At 45.2% G+C, this 20,683-nt stretch overlaps 1 protein-coding gene across 1 annotated transcript in view; it reads right to left on the bottom strand.

Annotated features, from left to right (window-relative positions):
* LOC139051707 (uncharacterized) overlaps window positions 1-20,683 on the bottom strand; it is a 133,879-nt gene that overhangs the window by 58,427 nt on the left and 54,769 nt on the right. Inside the window, exon 8 of the mRNA XM_070528674.1 lies at window positions 18,643-18,717. Within this exon, the coding sequence (XP_070384775.1) occupies window positions 18,643-18,717 (75 nt within the window). The remainder of the gene's footprint in view (window positions 1-18,642; window positions 18,718-20,683) is intronic.

Genomic DNA, 20,683 nt, shown 5'->3' with positions numbered 1-20,683 from the left:
ACAAATTCACATCCCTTTCAGATGCTGCATGCGCAATGGCACATGCTGACATGCTATAGCCTAAAATTCAGAATTGGTACAAACGAACATAACGACAGTGCACTCCAGGCGTTCTTGAGACACTTCTGATGGGAGTTATGCTGTAACATTCACCATTTTATTCAAGGCCGAATGCAACAAAATATTGGACTGCGCAAGGAGCCTAGTTTAATACTAAGTTCCAATGGCAGAATTGGAGTGCTCCCGGATCAAAAGTTTCTGCTTTTTTGAGGCAACTCTGTTCCAACAACAGATTGAGAGCACCGATCACTTATTCCAATGACAGACCAGCAGTGGATCTCAATCCGAGATCGCCCTGCAAAGCACTTCAGACCGCCTCAGCCAAAACTGGCAGATTCGACCGGAAGTCTGAGCGACAGTTCCCCGAGCAGCCATTGACTGAATTGACTTGCAGCAGACCATATAAAAAAGATGAGAGGAGCAGATTATTACAGACAGCACGCGCCACTCAGATGAAAAGGTAAGAGAGACATAGGTTTAGCAAGCACATATATTCTCAGAATTTATGCACCGAAATAACTGAAGTTCCGCACGCAGAACATGCCACAGAATTGCAAAAAGTGAATTTGGCACGATTGGTTCCAAACGTTGCATAAAATATGAGTAACACCACAGGACACTGGACACAAGATGGAGACAGACAAAGTGCTGAAGTCGGCACTTTGTCCGTCTCCTTATATCCATCGTCTTGTGTTGGTACTAGCTTTTTTTTTTACGCTGCAGAAGTACAGCAGGAACCGTTACCATTTGCAAAAGCAGGAACGTGTAACTTTGGCATTAGCCAGTACATGCCAACACATTGTCAGTGGAACGATGGTCGGCATGCTGATTTTATTGATGCCGTCGACAACTTCTGCTCGTCGCATGCGGCATCGTCAATGTGGTACGATAAAACTCTTTCGGTGATGCACTGTGCTGAATACATCGCCGACTGATTTTCCGGACTCCAAAAATTCAGAGATGCTCGATTATTCAGTCTGCTTCGCGGTACCGCGATTCTCCCCATAGACCATAATGTATAACAACTGCTGAAAGTTCGGACACCTTGCAACCTCTCGTCTGATTTTTCAGACACTCCTTGAGTCAACTCAATCGAGAGCACCCGGCACCAACTCTGACTGGTACGTGGTTCGACTTGCTGAACACCATCTCTGTTTTGAACAAAGCCTCCTTGCTGCCCCACGAAGTGGTGCTACTGCAAATCCCCTTTCATCATCATTGTTTCTGCGTGGTTTGATTGAGTGGCTCTACAGCAGTTCCGGTTTCTGCTTAGTAAGCCATGTCAAGACAATCCAGCAGCTGATTTGTTTCTTCGCGCACGATGATGCGAGTAGGCTACGTTTTTCATTTGTGCGACTGGTGCCGGCATGGTGGTGTTTGCTTTGTGTGCTGTGTCGAGGTTCCGGTGATCCAACCATCGCATCAAGTGTCTAATGGCGCCGACAATGCCCGCACAGGCTGCGCTGGGGAATGGCGGCAAGCGGGTGCCGGGAGGCCTAAGATTTGTCGCCTTCCGATGTGCTCCCTACTGATGCGGAAAATGTTCCGCCAAACCTGCGCAGTGGTTGTATTGCGATTCTGGACACCTTCTCAACTGACAGTTCCACAGGTGCCGACACTGCTGTACGGAAATGCGCAGAACTCGACGATGGCGACATCGTTCGTCAGGTTTCTGCTGCAAACCCGGACGATGACGAGTCAGAAGATGACGCACCATATGCTACGCTGACGTCGCATGCGAAGCGTGTAATAATATAATAATATTTGGGGTTTTACGTGCCAAAACCACTTTCTGATTATGAGGCACGCCGTAGTGGAGGACTCCGGAAATTTTGACCACCTGGGGTTCTTTAACGTGCACCTAAATCTAAGCACACGGGTGTTTTCGCATCTCGCCTGCATCGAAATGCGGCCGCCGTGGCCGGGATTCGATCCCGCGACCTCGTGCTCAGCAGCCCAACACCATAGCCACTGAGCAACCACGGCGGGTATGCGAAGCGTGTACAAGCAGTGACTGTGCTTTCAGCCGCCTATAGTGACCGTACGACCCTCTCCGAGACTCAGGCTTATCTGATAGAGCGTAAACAGAACAGCATGCAATGGCGCATTCGCGATTTCTTCAAGCCTACTGCCGAGCCCGAATAAGTGCGTCTGCTTAATAATCTGCTTTTTCGGACATTTCCGCAGTCCCCGTGAGGTCCGAATAAACGGTCGGCAACTGTAGTTGGCCAATTGTTGGGAGAGCATCTTGTCGGTCTCCTATACACCCAGTGATGCCACGCCTTTTGGGGGGACCCGGGTCTTTGGGAACGAAAATCAGCTCAAAATTCGAATCTTAAATTTTTATTTTCCGTGTTCCTGACACGTTTCCAAGCTTATCTCCGAAATTTGGTCACAAAATACCACGTAGTTCTTCTGTAATTGTGATCTAAAGATGCAAATCCACAAGCGTTGCCCTTTAAATTGGGGGACAAATCACGCTTGATTGTCGTCGCGCATAACTCAAGAACTATGCGCTCTGCCAGCGACATTTTGGTATCAATCATGAGCTCACGTTTTCTTTCTCGCTTTCTTTATTCGTCACTCAGCAACATTGCCGGCGGTGCGGTAACGAAAAAGGAGAAAAAGAAATCCACAGCGCATGCTATTATTGGCCAGTTTGAGCATGTGACCAAGATGGCGAGTGATGATTTGCTCCAAGGACCACGACCGCTAAAACCACGAAAAAAGGTGCAATTTTGTCTTAGTCTCGCGACTGTGACGCTAGATATGCTGGAGGTCTGACCAAGTTTCGTTCTTTGAATCGTTACGGGCAAAAACGTATGAGATGCTATAAATTTCCGAAAGTGATTCCGCCATTGCAGTCAGCACAGGATACCCGGCAGCTCGCCACTGAAGTCGTGCCGCCGCCGAACGTCGCCGCCTCAACTGCTTTGCCAGATCACGCATATCCACACGCCGGTCAAACTCGTGAAGAACTGAACATGGCTGTCGTAACTGAAGAGGAAGTGGATAAGACAAGGGCACATGACAAAGCTACGCTTGACAAGATTGCATCTAGGACAGCCATGAAGGGAAAGATTCAGCATTTTCTGGAAGATCCAACCGCCGATAGTGCAATAGCCTCAGTCGCAAAGCCCTCTGCTCTGTATGGTGTCATTCGTCTTGCAGCAGTGAACAGCCTTCTCGGCGTTTTCTCATGCAATACTTGCGGTGGTTCTCCGTAGCTGGTGCAGAGCGATCAGGATTACAGTCTTGCTACTAAACTGACTGTGGTTTGAGAGATCTGGGGGGAAGTTGCGTAGGGATGGAGCTCACGGGGAATTGAGGGCCCAAAAACATGTAATCCTATTGAAGTGAACGTACTCGCAGTGCTTGCTGCGTCGTCGACCGGCAACGGCCAAACGGCCATGAATTAACCCAGTGCACACTGATGGCCTTGGGTGCAGTTTTTTCGAACTTTCTTTCAATATATCAGTTGTGAAATGTGTTTTTGTTGCTTTCTCAAAATCACAATTTGATGATGCCATATTGGATGAGCATTATCTCTGCTTCTGCTATCACTGTAATTCTCTTTTTTTTCCAGAAAGCCAAAGCTGTCTACAGTGCAGATACCGTATTTATACGATTGTAAGTCGACCCCCCATATCACGTGACAGGAGAAAAAAAAGCATACCTGAGGGCGCATTCCATAACGATAATTTATTAGCAGCTGGCATGGTCACTGGACTACTCTTCTTCACTCGTGCTGCCATCGTCATCGCTGTTACGGTCCCATAGCGCGTCGTCGTCCAGCGAAATTCCACATTTGGCAAACGACTGCACTACAACATCTTGTGGAACAGCAGCCCATGTCGAACGCACCGAACCACACGCAGCCTTTATACTTTATATTTACTTTATATTTACTTTATATTTACTTAAAATATTTTTATGTTGTGATCCCAAGTTTGTCTCCTGGAGACACAAAACAACCGGGGAATATACTGCAAGAATATCTCTTATGTCACCGTAGTTTTTTAATATGCCTCGACAGTTCCAGACAGATGTATTTCGGAGAGATGTATTTCAAGACCTATGCTCCCGGTTTTGTGGGACCCGTTATTGGAATTTTTCCTCCCTTTTTGTAATCAAGGGAGTTGCGCCGGCGCTGCTGCGGAGGCGGGCTACTGCTTATATCCATCGCCTCCAGCGAGGTGATGGGTTTCCGCGGGGAACCCGCGGAGGTACGAATTTGTGGTTTCTCCCGACGAGGGGAAGCCCTGCGGCCTACCGGCTCAGGGGCCAGCGAGCGTTTCTTGTGTGCTAGTACGGCAGCCTTGGCTGCACCTGTCAGAGTTGTGGATGGCCCTGCCTGAGCAGTGGCCTGAAGTTGGAGTGGTGTGTCGCCACTCCCACTAACTTTGGTTGTGCCAGAGGCCACCGTCAGGTGCACCTCCAGGATGTCAATGGTGCCGACACCGGAGTGCGGTTCGGGTGGGGGACGTGGCACACATCATCAATGGTGTACTGTGTGCCCACTGTCACCAGACGCCGGTATAGTTACCGGACAACTCAGTAGTTCTGGCTCGATTTCCCTGAAGCAGGTCCTAATTCTTTTTTTCTTGAAAATTTGTAGAACCGATGCTCGCATAGCTTGTGCCGGAAATGAATCTATGTGTCACGTTATTATAAAGACAATAGTTTGGAGATGGTGAATTGAGAGCACGGAAACTGCCACGGCAATGAAGATGGTGAGGCTTTTCTTTTTTTGAACACCGAACGCAATAATACCGTTCGAAGCCCGAAATTTGAGTGAATGCATTTTCCCAATGTGGGATACTGTCTTCAGGGTCGCGAACCCTGCAAAAGATTGGTGTCGCAAGAGGAGAAACGACGCTCTCCAACAAAGCTACCACCGATAACGGAGGGCAAGCAGCGATGACCGTTTCGCTGACCAGCACTTGACGGTTCCTCGCGTGACTGACAGCCACAGCAGGTTCATTATTATCCCTGTTACCAGGTGCGCTTAACCACGGTTAATCTTGCGACTGGTTGCTAACTTAATCAAGGTTAAACCCCAACCACAGTCCGCTGGAGTATCGCATACATATATTGAGGTTGGAAGAGGAAGTAACGGGAGAACCTGAAGGAACACCGAAAACAATATGTTAAGCAGTACCGTTATCCTATATATTCACGGCTCACTGTGGCGATGAACAAGGCATGGCGCAAATTTAATTTCCACCGAATTCCAACAGACTGCGACGCAAGATTAATGAACCGAGGTGCAATATTGACGCTAGTCTAGGCGCCAGATCAGCACCGCGTGAAGAGCGAGAACACAAGGCCACCGTTGACACGGCGTGCCCGACAACTCGTCAGCTGCTTCGCCATCATCGCGATCGAAGCGATCCACGCGGCTGGCGCCTCAGCGCAGAATGCTGAAGCAGACAGACGCATAATACCATGCATGTTTTCATGGACATATTTAGTCGTTCTAAACTCTTTGACGCATCAAATTCAATTGGCTCCGGCCGTTACCGATATCACTAGCGCATGATGCGGTCATCTAGGCTTCGGCCAGATTGTCTTGCCACGTGATTATCATGGCCTCCGTACAGTCGCGTCAAATAATTTCACGCATTTTACAAGACTTGCTGGCTGCCATCTTGGCCACTTCGGAAGCGTTACTGTAGCCAAAGATCGCCACGCACGATTTGCAGTCAATCGCAGTTAGCGACCTAACCGCCGTTTCCACAGCGCTGCAAATGCGCTAACCGCGTTTAGCGATATGGCCGGTTAGTGTAACCAAAGTTAGGGCAACTCGTGTAAAAAAGGGTTGCAAAGTCAGCTTCCGCTGATGCACCGTATACACTAACAGGGAAGCCTCAACGTGAGCAGCTGCTTGTTCACTATAATAGGTGGAAAGGTGGACAGTTTATCTGCTGCTCAACAGCCGTGTGAACTGCTCGACAATACACTTTGCCTAAATGCATTTTGATACGCTCAAACGAACTTGGTGCCTTTTGATTTTTAAGCACTCCCTGCATCATTGAAGTACGTAATCGCGAAAGCTGCCTCCGGTAATTACCAGAGTTTCGTGCCACGGGCACACGGGGTGAATATGTCGTTTTAGTGCAGAATCGTATAGTTAGGTTGCAAGCGAATTATAACAGGAGAACATGAAGAAAGAAAAAGAATACTATTGTGATCCTTCATATGTGTATACATATATATATATATATTGTGTAGCAGCGGCAGCAGTGATGGCTGTCTCGAGGAAGAGTGCTTAAAGGCGTCGCAGGCGGCTGATCGCAACAGCGGAAGTCAGCCCCCGTTAGGCTGGCCTGCAGGACACACGCCTACGTGGTGATGAGCGGCGTGTTCACAGCATTGAGCAGAGCTTCACACCCGGAGGGTTATAGGAATTTTAGTCAGTTGGTACCGCATTGTAAAGATAAGCGAGCACAACCAGAACCTAAGGGAATTGAGGAACACAAGCAGTCTGCAAAAAAACGTGGCTACGTGGAGGTGAGGGGATATGCTCGCCAACATTGAGCAGAGCTCTTCATGCTAGGAGCACTAGAGGGGAGTTTACGGGGCAGTAGGGAGGGAATCTACCTGCTGTTCCTGAGCTCATCTGACTCATAATGAAGGAACACGGTAACACAAGCTAGGCCACTGTTCCTACACAGAGAAGATACATCACGCCGTAGCGGATGATAATGTGCCATGGATTCACCACACGATTCAATATACGGGGTTTATTTTAAAAAGGTGGAATGAAATCATGCAGGCCCAGGTGATCGATCCTAGCATAAAGTTTCTAAAACATCAAATAGGTAATTCATAGATCCAACTTTTCGAGTTACAGACCTTATTCTGTGCGCCAAAGACAATTTAGCCATACAGCTTGTATAAAAGGTTGAATTCTCTGCATTGCGTTTCCGCGAAAATTATATAAGCACTGTACGTGACTCCATTTAGGTAAACATTTTCTCCTTATAGCAAGACTTCCCTCATTGCTTGCGTGCACCAAGAAAAGTGCTGGGTCAAAACTGCGCAAGCAAAATTCAGGTATGACTCACGTAATTTGCGTTAACATTAGGCATGCACTTAACTCAATTAATATGACGTAATTACTACATGGCAGGCGTCGCAGATCTGAGCCTGTTTGCAACCGATCGGCACACTACACCACACGGGGCGCGAACAAGACTTAGCATGCCGTATACTGGAAGAATAAAAGTGCGCAGTCAACTTGTGATTTGACGTGCAGCTGTTGTCGCAATAGATCAGAGTATTTATTCCATTATATGCGTTTTAAATCAAAAGCAATGAAGCTGCAAAATGCGCAGGCTGAAAGGTCTAAGACCACCCTCCATGCTTATAGGTTCTGTAGTTTCTACATATATCAGACAATGTATAGACGCGTCTATATAATTTGAGGTCTACCTTGGCCAACCAAGCATACTGAGGACTAGTGAGTTCCTTATCTTCTCTGTGCACGAACAATGGTGATATTCCATGACATCCGAAACGGCACAAGGAATTTCTAAAATGAGGAGATACGTTTTCTGCGGATTAGAATAACATTTGCTTAAACCTCACCTCATGCAGAATTGCAGTTCGGCCGAGCTAATATATTTTCATCCAGCGAATGGAGTTCCAAAGTCAGTGTGGAAAGGGAAGTGCTTTGGTGGCGTTTGGCAATAACTTTAGCGGTAGTTAATTTGTTCCTCTTTCCGCTAACCATAGACTTGACGCCCCCCTATTCGGTGCTTTGCGCTGGGTTCAAGCCACACCGTTAAATGTCAAGGAATCGGAGATTGTTTAACTTGTTCACTAACAAAAAACTACAACATTTGTCCTTTTCCAGTAAACTGATAAACAAACTAGATTGTTCTTGACTTTCTTTCTCACTACGCCCTACTCATCTTTCGCGTCTTGCTAGAGGCTGCGGTTGTGTTCTAAATAATCTTTCTAGGTTAGAATGATAAGTAGCAACAGTTCCTGAAGCTCAGTCACAGAGCGCCGAGTAATATTAGCCCGTCGTTGTCGTTTATTAACCCGTTTGATACCGTAAAAACAAATATTTCTTGTTCTTCGGCACATCCTCGGTCAAAAGTTTTGTTATACTAATTTCCTGGCCAAAACTTTGTAAACTTGCTTTCCCTTAAAGATTTCCTCTGAGAGGTCGAGACGAGCGCATAGTTGATCCGTCCCGCAACGACAGCGCGGCATCATGTAATCTGGCGAAAGGCTCCAAAAAACTGAATGAAAATAGATTCTAACAAAATCGACCGCACACGTTCTGTCATCACAACGGATGATATATCGGCGTGGCAACCATTTTATGTCCACTGTGGCATCTTGCTGTCACGAGCCGCCTTGTCGCCTTATCGAAATTCACAGCGAAAAATTTCGGGACTCATTTCTAACAATGTGCGAAATTTTAAGGCACTAATATTCCCCGGATTGTTGGGAGAAATGATCGTATGTCCCTACTCTTGCCATGTGACCATTAAAAAGATTTCCCGAACAGTTCTCACCAATCGTGTCTGCCTCCTCAGCTTCGGGCTCCTTTGCTCAGTGTCGACTCGCCTTCTTCGAAGCAACCCTGACAGCAATCAGCAAAAGTGTGTGTAGCATGAGGCGCACGCTGTGATACAAGCAGACAACTTTGAAGAGTGCACTTCGGCACCCCAAAGTCAAATTTTCTTCAAACACTCGTAATAAGTAGAAATGCTTCTATGACTCAATCACGGGACATGCTTCAATTATTTATGTATTTATTTTTTTTGCAGAGAAAGGTAAATTCCGGAAATACTGGGCACCATAATGCTGATTCAGGGCCAGGCTTTTCTAGATTGTAACACACGTCATCAAAATCGGTGCGTCGGTTGCCGAGAAAAGATTGCTGCGTTCCCGTGTATTTAGACCGGATCAAAGTCTTGGTCTTCACGCTCAGGTAGACCACACCTCCAGTTTCCGAGCTTCCTCGCGGGATTCTGCAACACGGCTACAAAGTACAGCGGGCGTTCGCGTACCAGTTGCCAACCGCGGCAAGTGAAGAAAAGCGGGATATTTCCACGGCTTAAGCACGCAGCCTTCCGGGTTTAAATACTTGAAAGCATCCCGGTGGCTGCATTGCGAAGGGGGCGAATTGCGAAAACACCGGTGCATACTTAGATTTAGGTGCACGTAAAAGAATCCCAGGTGGTCCAAATTTTGGAGTCCCCCAGTACGACATGCATCAATGAGATCTTGGTTTTGCCATGGAAATCCCAATGATTAATGTTTTTGAAATATTTAAAATGTTTATGCAGATTAGAGTCATGCGGGGGGTTTTACAGGCTATAAGATTACAAACTGCTCAGAAATCGCGAGTCTTCAGCATCTTGGCAGCCCGTAAACTTTCGGCGCTGACTTCAGCTCATAATATTCTATGAAAGCGTGCGCTGCTGGCAACCTTTTATTTTTTTATGCAGGCGTGAATGCTTTTTTTTTCCTTTTCATTTGCCCTCATTCACTTGAATTTTGTGACGTCTTAAGGGCTTAGAGCACTCATGTGTTCACATTTTCAATCGCCATCTTGTCAAATCCTGAAAAGTGACGAATCACGACATAGAGAAACACGACACATAATGTGCAACATAGAGAATTCGCGCCAGCTTTCCATTCAAACATGGACTTTCATATTAGTATAACTAGAGGGAAATCTGGCGCTGCAATCGTTCAACCATCACGGTAATGATGGGAAGTACAGGCTACGGATTGGCATTCTGTTAACTGGCCAAGTAGTTTAGTATTTTTTGGCAGTTTTGGTTTCGCTTCAGACGCAATTCCTATAAACCGCAGTGGGACGGTGCCACGCAAAGCTCCCTGCTTTTTTTATGTTGCTCGAAGTGGCGATAGCGCGCTTGGCCAGCGGCTGGGCCGATGTTTCTCTCGCGGTGTGGTGTCGACGCCCTGGCGAGAAAGAGACAACATTGTAAACGTTGAAAGAACGTTTTTGACCGTTTGGACCTTGGTTTGTTAAGTGCGTTAGGTTGGCCCTATAGGGTTACGTGCTTTACGAAACTTCACAATAGAAAAAAAGGCACTACTGATACAAGACATAGTCAGTTGTACTTCTAGTGGCTTGAGAATCAAGTTTTTTTTAGGGATTCATTATGCATTGCTCGTTTATGTGCTCATTGAAATCCGTCTTCTTGGACTTTGAGAACACAAATTTATGTGGGGTAGGAAAGCTTGCTGCTTCCTGGCTGATGTCTAGTGTGGCAAAATAGGTAAGCGCGAAGCCACGCCATAACGCTTCGGAAGTGGTACGTCAATATAAAATATATTGAAGCTTACACGAAACAGGACACAAGCGTCCCTGCTAGCAGTGCAGAAGATGTGCTTTAAAGTACTTGACGACGTTCAGCAATCGTGACAGCCGACGCAGCCTCTCGAAAGAGCGAGACAGTTCTCAAGTGCCTGTTGTCTGCCAGAGAAATCTCGCGTTTCCAGCGAGCAGGCGTCGTAGCAGACAACACTTGCAGTATTCCTCTGAAGGGCGCTACACTTTCTCACAATGCAACATTTTCATTTCCATAAATACTTTATGAGGATCTTTATATAAGTACATGCATGGCTGTTATTGCTGTTGTAAAAATAACTAAGTAACTATTCTCTGGCGTTCAATTGGGAACAGAATCGCACAAGAATGCCAACCCTGCTGTGCCCTGTTGATAAACCATAGTAAATCGTGCTTCAATCTCAAAGTCATACAAAATAAATGTAACGTGTCGTACATTATATAGGATACTGCAGAAATTAAATTAGATATGACAAGATTATGTTTGAATGTAGCTTCGTTTACTGCGCCGGAAGCAAATGCCACTGGTCTGAAGATTGAAGTCAATCCTAAGCCTGTACTTCCCATCTTTCCCATGTAGGATGAGGCAGCGCTCATTAGATCCTCCTTAGGCACTAGCGCCACATTTCCCTTTAGGGTATTTATTTAGAAACTTTATGCACTCAACCAATGTGCGGCTACAGCTCAGACCGACGAAACTAGCCTTTGCGGTCCAAATGCGCAGGATTTTCTCGCTGAATGCGCGTGGGTGCAGCCCCTAAATATGAATGTATTTAGGGACCAAATGACGAAGCATTCTCTCTGCGACGATCGCGTGGATAATGTTTCCGGTCCTCATGTGCCCAGTTTTTGGAGTAGAGTACAATGTCGGAGCTCCAAGCATCGCTAACGACACACCAATTCTAGCGAGGACGATGACAAAATTCTGGAACTCCTCAAGGCCAGGCATGGGGAATTCCCAACATTTACACAACCAATTAACGTGAGCCGTACGGACTAGAAAAAGCAACCTGCGAGGAATACTACATAAATCTACTCATTTCTCAGTTTTCATCGCATTAAAATCCAAAGCAACTTTCGGCGTTTTCCCTTTCCCTGAAACGAAAATCAAGTTACCATGTTTAGTTAAACCTTAATTCAGCATTCGTAATTGGCTTTTCTGACGTCATATTCTACCACGCCGTCACCGTTTCCAACCTTTTTCTTGGTGAGCATCGACTGTAGTATGAACCATCTACAGACATTACAGAACGGGGTAATGGTGCGGTCTTGCATATTTAAAAACGTACAGGAACCCCAATAAGTTGAGCGCCAAAGCATATGACGACGACGCGTGAAGTCCAACGATTGAAGAATTAAAGATACATTCATTATCATAATGTTCCCAAAGCTACGGCTTTCGTTAGAACTCTCCGCGACAGTGAAATTTCTCGGCATACTTCTGACATACTATGACCAGGACATAACGACTATGATTAATTTTTATTGGCGCTTCCTCAGAAACGGGCTAGTGACAGACAAAGCCTACTCAAGCCTTGTTTTAGGGCTTTAGCTAATCACTTTACTAATTGCATGTATTGCAGTCGAGCCAGTCCTCTATCTCCTCCTAATCTTCTCTATATCGTGAAGCGTATCTATCGCAAAAGGCGCCACCCGACGAATAAAACGTTTGTCCTCTCCACTCACGAATTGCTTTGGGCTTTCTCTGTGGCCCACGTCGAGCTCCTTTGCTCAACGTCGAGTCGGTTTCTACTCAACAGTCACGACCACCTGTCATCGTCTGAAATGGCTGCCACAGTAAGTCGCGCTGCGATTGAGGAAAAGGAAGTCATGAAGTAAAGCACTGTACCGTCCACATGATAACATGAAAATATTTCCAGAATCTCTCGTGGAGAGGTTAAACAACTAATATGTTCGATTGCTTAAATTATTTACTTTTATTTACACATTGACACGTGTACTTATCTTTATTGGGCGACCAAGTTTCGCCGCCTAACAAATGTCGCACAGCGCGGGACGCGCCTGCGTGTATCCGGAGTTTCTGGAAAGTTATCGATGCTTCTATCCGCTGTATGCTATCGCCGAACCTTCTGTTATCTGATTTCATCGTGTGACGCGAATGCTGTAGAACTTTGTGGAAGGCACGCGGGTCCCAACGATTAGTCTGGAACATTCGATGACTGCTGCATAAAAGCCGACGCGCTGGACCCGCTGATGAGATTTCCGACGATCGCCGACCGTGTTCGCCGCTGTCGTTGTGCTATAAGTGTAGCCTGTTTTTGTGGGCACAAGTTCGCCCAATAAAAGCTTGTTTTGTATTCCACCGTATTGCTCCTTTTTTCACCGTCACTACCACGTGACAATATACTGCGGTGTCATTACGTAATACCATCCAAGGGACGGGTGCAGAAACGTGTTACACATGTGGAGTGATGAGAAAATGAGTAACAGCATACATGCAAGACCTCGAGCACAATGTGGAACTGTACCTGTGGAAAATATAACGCATAGCGTGGTACATTAGCTGAGGGTATAATAAATCATTGACAAAATGGGTATAGAGCGCAGCCTACGAAGCATTATAGAGGGTGTTCGTTCTCTTTTTTAGCTGCTCCAAATTTGTTCAATTGCCTGTCGTAGACTGCACAATTCTAAACCTTGTTTAGACTTACTCGATGAGGATGAGAAACATGAAGTTTCCAAATTTGGTACACACATATATACGATGTTTTAAATGCATCACTTGCATCGTCTGAAGCGGAGAACTGTGTTGCATGTTTTGCTACCTACGTGAAACTGCTACAACGTTTACGATGATTCTCCAAACAGTCTACCACAAGATTACGGATGCATTCAGAGTAGTGTACAAAACAATAATTTTCCCGTCTCTTTAACTGGTATTTTAGATACAGCTTAGACAATTCGCATATCGTTTTTCCCAACCGAAGTACGTGGCGTCTACTAAAAAGACAAATTGATTGTAACATGCCACAAAAAATGGCCTTATGTGCCATGCTCATTTACCCAGGTACGCTTTCTCCCCACTAGCTGATGCTAATGGGGAGTTGAAGCCTTTGCAGAGTACCGCCAACTGAAGCGAACACTTGTCTTGTACACGAGGAACCAAGCAGGCGCCAAACAAAATCTCGATTCCTCGTCAGCAGTTAAAATGTAGTGCCGGGAACTTCGCATATACCTTCCGTGGCAACGAAAAACCTTACATAGGATAGGATGTAGAAAATATTGCACTTTTAAGAACAATATAATGAGGGCACATTTTGCTACGTTCAAATACCGTAGTTAAATAAATGCTTGAAATAAAGCTTTATCCTCAATGGAGAAATGCCGGCAACATTTACCTCGCGAGATATTTACATGCCAATGTAAACAGCGTTATATAGACTGCGGTAATAGTCGAGCGATATTTTCTTTAACATTGGGTGTTGCACTGAATTCGCAGTGCCTTTAAGCGGAAAAAGCACGTGTCACGCTCTCACCGAAAGTGTTACGAGGCATCCCCTGACAGACTTCGAAATGCGTGTGCATGCAGGCGACAAACGATTAGGTATCCTGTGCAAAATACTAGAGGAATTAAGAACGCCGGCAGAGGGCGTCTCCGTTCAAGTCCACATTTTAAGTCAACTACAGAAAGCCCTGTGTGTGCCCGTAAGTAAGGTATGCCTTCTAGAAGCTGTGTAATGTACAGCGGACGGAAGCACCAACCGGTCAGCGGTCGAGATAAGCGAAAGACGTTAAGAGTGGTGGAAAAACGCAATGAACAGATTGATACGACTGGATCCGTTGAAAGGATAGGCCATGGTACGAGACAGAAATGTATTGAAAAAGAGAAAAAGAAGACTAAGGAGATGCAAAAAATGGTAGATGCAAACCATGTAGAGCATACCGCGTTAACTCGAACAGGCCAGGGGACAATTTGATAGTGCCCCGCTTAAAAGACGATGCCAATAAATCATCCTGAACATTGTCACCTCATGGCATTGCAATCCAGAGGCTATTTTGGGAACAAGATAGATTTCCTTCGGCTGACGCTTTGATGACATGACTTCCTACAACAATACTGACTGGATGCTACCAGTGCGATTTTTACGACATTATCGGATGGGTGCTTGCTGAATGAATTTATCTGGTGGCTGAAATTGTGGTTCTGTTTGCTGCCCCGTATCCGCCGTTGCTCTCCTAAATTCCGAAGCAATACAATTTTGTAAACATGCAAGTAAATCAGACTTTGCTTTCTTAGTGGGTAACCTGCAAAGTCGCAGAGAGTTTCAATGTCATTGAGTTTAAACAAATCCGTAATAACCATCGTTCGCACACTCGCCGAACCGCCAAACTTTTACAGAAACAGATGGGTACGGAAACATGTTAGACATGTCGACTAATCAGAAGTCGTGTAACAGCATACATGCAGGAACTCATGTGCAGCAGGGAACTGTACCAATGGAAAATAAACCCAATAGACCAGACAAGAGCGCTAGCGGTTCTTTTTTTTGGTATTATTGGCGAACTATGATCTTGAGAACGAATGTAGTAGCTTCAAAACAGGGACAAATTTCTTGGCACGACGTCTTGACAAGCAAAAGTAACGATCGAGGTTGTGGTCTTGGTTACATACGTAATGCCCTGCATTCGAGTATCGCCGAGTAGGAGACAGTCAGTTTTTTTGTGTGCTCAAGACACGCCCAAACGTGTGCAGATATTCCTAAAGTCAGATTACGTGACCCTGACTTCGTTGGCACTACGTTCTGGTGCTCATCTTCAACTGCGAAATGTCAATGTAGAATGATAGGCTAGTTGTAGTGTTATATTTTGGAGGCGGAAACACAAGAAAGGAGCATCATAAAACATTATAAGTATGGCGGCCAATTGAAGCCGCAGTGGTTATAATTTGACAGGAACATTTACTATAAAACGACGCCCACATTATCGAAGAGAAAATTACCGCACAGTTTCCTATCTTACGATTTTCATGAAGTGGAAAACAGCGTGTGAATTCTGACATCAAGAAGCACAGAGCAAGTTCCCGTACAGTGAAGAAACGTATCCATGATTAGACTCCGAATGGCCACATCTTCAATCAGAGCGCATCAAGGTCGTTATCGTTCGATAGGGAGTCGCTCAGGCGTACCATATTTCACCCATTTATTCCGCATGCTCTAATCGCTTGATTTATTATCTAAAAAAACATTTGGTGTGGTGCAGCTCCCAAAAATAAATATCAGCTTATTTCCCAACGAATTCTACTCTTTATGGGAATTTATTCCCATCTTCGCATATCTCGTATCATTTACCATGCTATTCGCGAGAAATTGTAGCATTAGAAAAAGAAAACGTTTTACGAACATGAGCATTAACGTGGTTGGAAGCGTTAACGAAACGTACATTAAATCGTTGTTGTGCTAGAATTTGGGACGACCGAGTAGAAGTTAGCACCGCAAATATTTAAGTAGAGCATTTCCCGCCATACCAGAGAATCCCGGATGTCATTAAAACAAAAGCCTTCTCGTAGTGGGACCTCAGGTCAAACCTTGCAAGCATGTTCTTCCACCATCACTTCTGGGATTACGTCACATCAGGCAGCCAACTTCAGCTTTAACGGTGGCGTGGTATCGCGCGACGCAATCAAATTCAAAGCATTAAAAAAAATTCGCAGTTTTGCAAAACGGGACGCTTGATTACTCGTCTGCTTGGTAAGAAGAAATTCTATACTCGCGGAGAGCTTTTTTTGGCTATGAAGCGCAAGCTACGGGGGCGAAGCTTTTTTCACGTAACTGTATTCGTACGCAATGTAGTCCGGGTGCATTCGGCACCGGTTTCGGTTTCGCCAACCTCGCACAACCTCTCTAGTCAAGGCAGGTACAATAACTAGGCGTGAATCAATGTTTATTCCCATACGATATGTACGAAGTTCTTAACAGCCGCATCGCAGCCTGTGTCGGAGCTCCGCAGCCGCCGTATGACAACGCACCACCGACGCTGCCATCGGTAGACCCGCTGCAGCAGTCAGATCGCTCACTCGTTTGTACGTGCCGATGGTTGCGATTTCCAGAGGGGCTCGCTTGGTTTCCGCGAAGACACTGGAAAAACTTTTTCCATGTGCTTCAACAGTCTTTAGTTGCTAATGTTAGTCAACAGCCTCTGAGGGGAGTTGATTGGCGGGACAGCAAGCGACGAACACCCTCCAGAAGACACGGGCGTCATTTTGCGTTGCATGAATGTGCAAAATTTGCCACAGTCTCGGGTGTGCGAAAATTCGAAAGAGCAAACTAAAAGTACAATGAAATACCAATATTTGATTGGTGAATGTTACGCACTGTTTCAAATTGGGTGCTGTAAAAAACAAAATGAAATGTTGTTTCCTGTTTTCCACTTAAGCAAACATGAGCAAAACTGCGGGACTACTTCCAGCAGCGGTGACAGAGGCGCGCTCAGTTTCAATAGCCTTCCCTTCATAGCCAACAAAAGTTGTCCGCGAGTATAACACAGAAAAGTTTTGTCCCTTTGTTGCCGAACACGGACGTTGTTCTTTTATGTGAAGCCTGTATTGTAGGGGCAACATGTTTTTTTGTGACAGTGAAACCTTACGACTGATTTATGACGTTAGCTTTACCGCCATTTTTGTTTAACAGCAAAGTTACGGCAAACAGTTTTCGTACAGTTCCCACGAAACGAATAGGCCTGCTTCGCAGTAATCCTCCCTCTCAGATTCTTCGCTAAACGTTCAACTTGTTGCTTCAAGACAACGATGGAGATGAATGCCACAGTAGCCCTCTGCCATCAAGGCCGAGGACCTAAGTGCCAGATGACTTGTCAAGGTGAGGTATAGTGCAAAAAAAAAACCATGTCGAGACAAAGTTTTCAGTGCTAATTCCTAGATGGAACTGGAGCGCTGCGATCATTTAGATAACGAGCGAATCGCAGCTATTTTGCTTGTGGCTGGCTTCCAACGCTACCGGGCCCTATTTCTTTCACATCGCTATCGGTCTAAATTTCGAAGGAATCCTACATATTGTCACGTTGTCGTGACGTCAAAGAACACAGTAGCAATACTGTGAAAGGCAAAAAACTAGCTTTTATTGGGCAAACCTGTGCCCACAAAACACGCTACACTTATAGCACAACGAGAGCGGCGAACACAGTCGGCAATCGTCGTAAATCTGATCTGCGGGCCAAGCGCGTCGGCTTTTATACAGAAGTCGTCGAATGTTCCAGTCTAATCATTCGGACCCGCGTGCCTTCCACAAAGATCTACATCATTCGCGTCAAGCGATGATATCAGATAACCCAAGGTTCGGTGACAACAGACAGCGGATAGAAGCATCGATAACTTTCCAGAAACTTCGGATAAATGCAGGCGCGTCCCGCGCTGTGCGATAACATTTGCTAGGCGGCAAAACGTGTCGCCCGATAAAGATAAGTACACGTGTCAATATTCATATGGCAACAGTTACGACCTAGCGCATATGCAATTTATTGCCAATTGCTTCACCTGAAACGCAAATTTCGTTGAAAATTTACAAACCTAAATGCCAAGAGTAAAATTCAGAAAATCCCATCATTATCTTCATTGAATAAATACTATGCTTCATTGTCCAATGGACATTAGTGTCAAAGTTCTCTGGTGAATTTTGTCCCAAACGGGATAGACGAAAGAAAGCAGATTGGAAGCACACGGCACTCGCCATGACATGTGATGAACCAACACAAGGCAACAACTTTCATTGCATTGGTTTTAAAACATATGGACAGCACTGCTCCGAGCAAGTGAGGAGACGGGTACAGAATCATAATTATGAATAAGCTCAAGAAATAATCTATTGTTTAGATGACCTTAGCGTCTTCTTATTGTTACGTACCAATAGGAACGCTGCACTGCAAGCTGTTTTGATGCAGCAGTAAATGCGTGTCACCCTTTCCAATCGAGAGTTCTAATATGCCTCGAGGATTGTTACTCTGCAGTTCGTCAAGTTACGCAGTACTTTCCAATTCTTTATTGGCGGTCATTGGAATCAATCAGAGACGTTGTACAAATCAGACCCCTGCTTACGAAGCGCTTACACTTGTTTCTTATTTTTGAGGATTGAGCTGTTTCTTCGATTGTAGGAGACGATGCAGCTCAGTGGGCTCGCCTAAGTATCAAGTGATAGCGGTCGTTCTTTGTGCTACGTGAAAAATGTGCAAAAAAGAAAGAAAGGAAAATGTTGGCGCAGATTTCTCACCATACGTATCCGCCTCCACCACGGCAATTCGGCCACAGGCACGATCCGTTGCAATGGAGCCATGGCCATAGTAAACTGCAATGCGTTGCAAACAAGATACGAATTCCACGGCACTGTAATAACGTTTAAGTACGGCACTCGCCTGAGCCAGACGTTAATCACGGCAAATTAACCTTGTTGCGAACCTCGTAAAGACGAAGGCATTGATTCTGCCTTTTTGGCTTTAGTTCCCAATAAGAACTACAATTATTATTTGAGTGGTGCCATTGTTTTTTTTAAATTCAAATACTGTTTTCTCTTCACAAATAGTCCTCATTGCAAAAAATACGTATTTAGTGTTTTAAGCCGTGAGCTATCAGTGTGAAGGCATTTGTAGCAGCCGCTTAGTAAACATAGTGAATACCATAGCATTCACAACTGAATAGCAAAGCATTCGCACCGCATACAAGACCCTTGATGTAATGACTGCACTTGCTAACAAAGGATCACCATGCAAGGAGGCTTTTACTACGAAGCGATACCCTGCAATCCCCGACGGTGCACCATCCAGATATGCGGATGCTTTAATTCGGGGAGTCCAACAGCTACAAAATGCCTCTAATTCTGGAAATCACATTCTTTCTTGGCAAATAAAACTCTGAATTGGGTGAGGTTGGTTGCATAAAAGAAAAGTAAAATCTAGTGAAACATTTGTTGCCATTCGACAATTGTTGCCATTCGAGATCCAATGCGCATATTGAAACCTATGTGAATAGCCGCTTAAGTAAAAGGCTTGAATAGTTTTGCAGCTAACGGAGTTGCATAACATTTGATGATAGGTGCGCGTAGTGAAATGTATGACACGTATCAAGCAACCAGGATTTAAAGATTTCGTACCTCCTGTGTCAGAACATTGGTGAAGATCGGACGCACCCCCAGTGACACACAACGAAAGGTCAAATAAAAAAATTAAGTAAATCGAAGAATACGTCAAAAATAATTAACAGTTCTATTAGCGGTTCTTTGTTCTGTAGATATATCTCTGAGCCGACTTTATACTTTCAAGTTTTATGTATGGCTCGTTGATAGTGGGATATACCTGAGATATACCCATTCTTGAGGGGTGGCCACGCACAAACCCAAGATATCAAGGCCTCAAGGCATCTGCTAAAAATAGTTCGCCATGCCATAACAGATAGATGTACACTACAGGTGCCTGTTTGCCGATATCGCCTTGCGATTTTACAGCGAAGGTGTATATGACTGTCGTTCCATGCATTTTTGTTTTCCGTGATCAAAAACTATCACCAATGGCTCGTACCCCCGCAAGAAAGCACAAAATACAACAGCTCATATCCCCCTAAGGTAGGGGCGACCAGACTTCAGCGAAGTGAAGCGAACCATGCTTATATTACCTCCAATAACGCATGGAATACAGAACAACATGTATAAATCGGGCATCATAGATAGCGTATACCACCGTAAGCAATGGCTCCTACCCCACACCCCCCCTGCAGCAAGCAAAAATGCAATCACTTTGCGTGGGTTAGTTGAGATGGCACTAGCCCTGCGACCGTTGTCGGCGAGTACAATGAGGATGGCTCATGTTCGACAAAGCACTGTGGTCCTATTACCAATTGTGTATATCCTCGTGGCCTAAGCAGTATTGCATTTTGTCTGGGAAGATGACAAAGCAAGGGGAAACGATCTTTGTCAAGATCAAAAGGTATCCTATGAAGTTGTGTGGCAATGGGACACGCCGCTTCTGTCTCGCGAAAGGACGCAGCTACTCAATTTCACGAAAGAAAAGCTACTGAAGTGCCACGTTTAATCACAATTGCATTTAGATTGTTTGTCGTTCTGAAGGAAAATTCTAGGTTTCTCTGGGACGCGTCGTGCTGTTCTATCTTATGTCCAATGTTTATTCGATGACATTTACAGTTTTCTTTCCATTGCAAGATATATTGTGCGCAGTGGACGACGTGACCTGCGCAGTCGGCAACTAATGAAAATGTTCTGATTTCTAGTAAAAAAGGTTATTTTACTGGAGGACCGAATCGAA

Source organism: Dermacentor albipictus, unplaced genomic scaffold (assembly GCF_038994185.2).
Source record: "Dermacentor albipictus isolate Rhodes 1998 colony unplaced genomic scaffold, USDA_Dalb.pri_finalv2 scaffold_14, whole genome shotgun sequence".
In the NCBI taxonomy this organism is placed as follows: Eukaryota; Metazoa; Arthropoda; class Arachnida; order Ixodida; family Ixodidae; genus Dermacentor; species Dermacentor albipictus.
The sequence above is the reverse complement of the archived record's forward strand: the minus strand, read 5'-3'. Positions and strand labels throughout refer to the sequence as shown.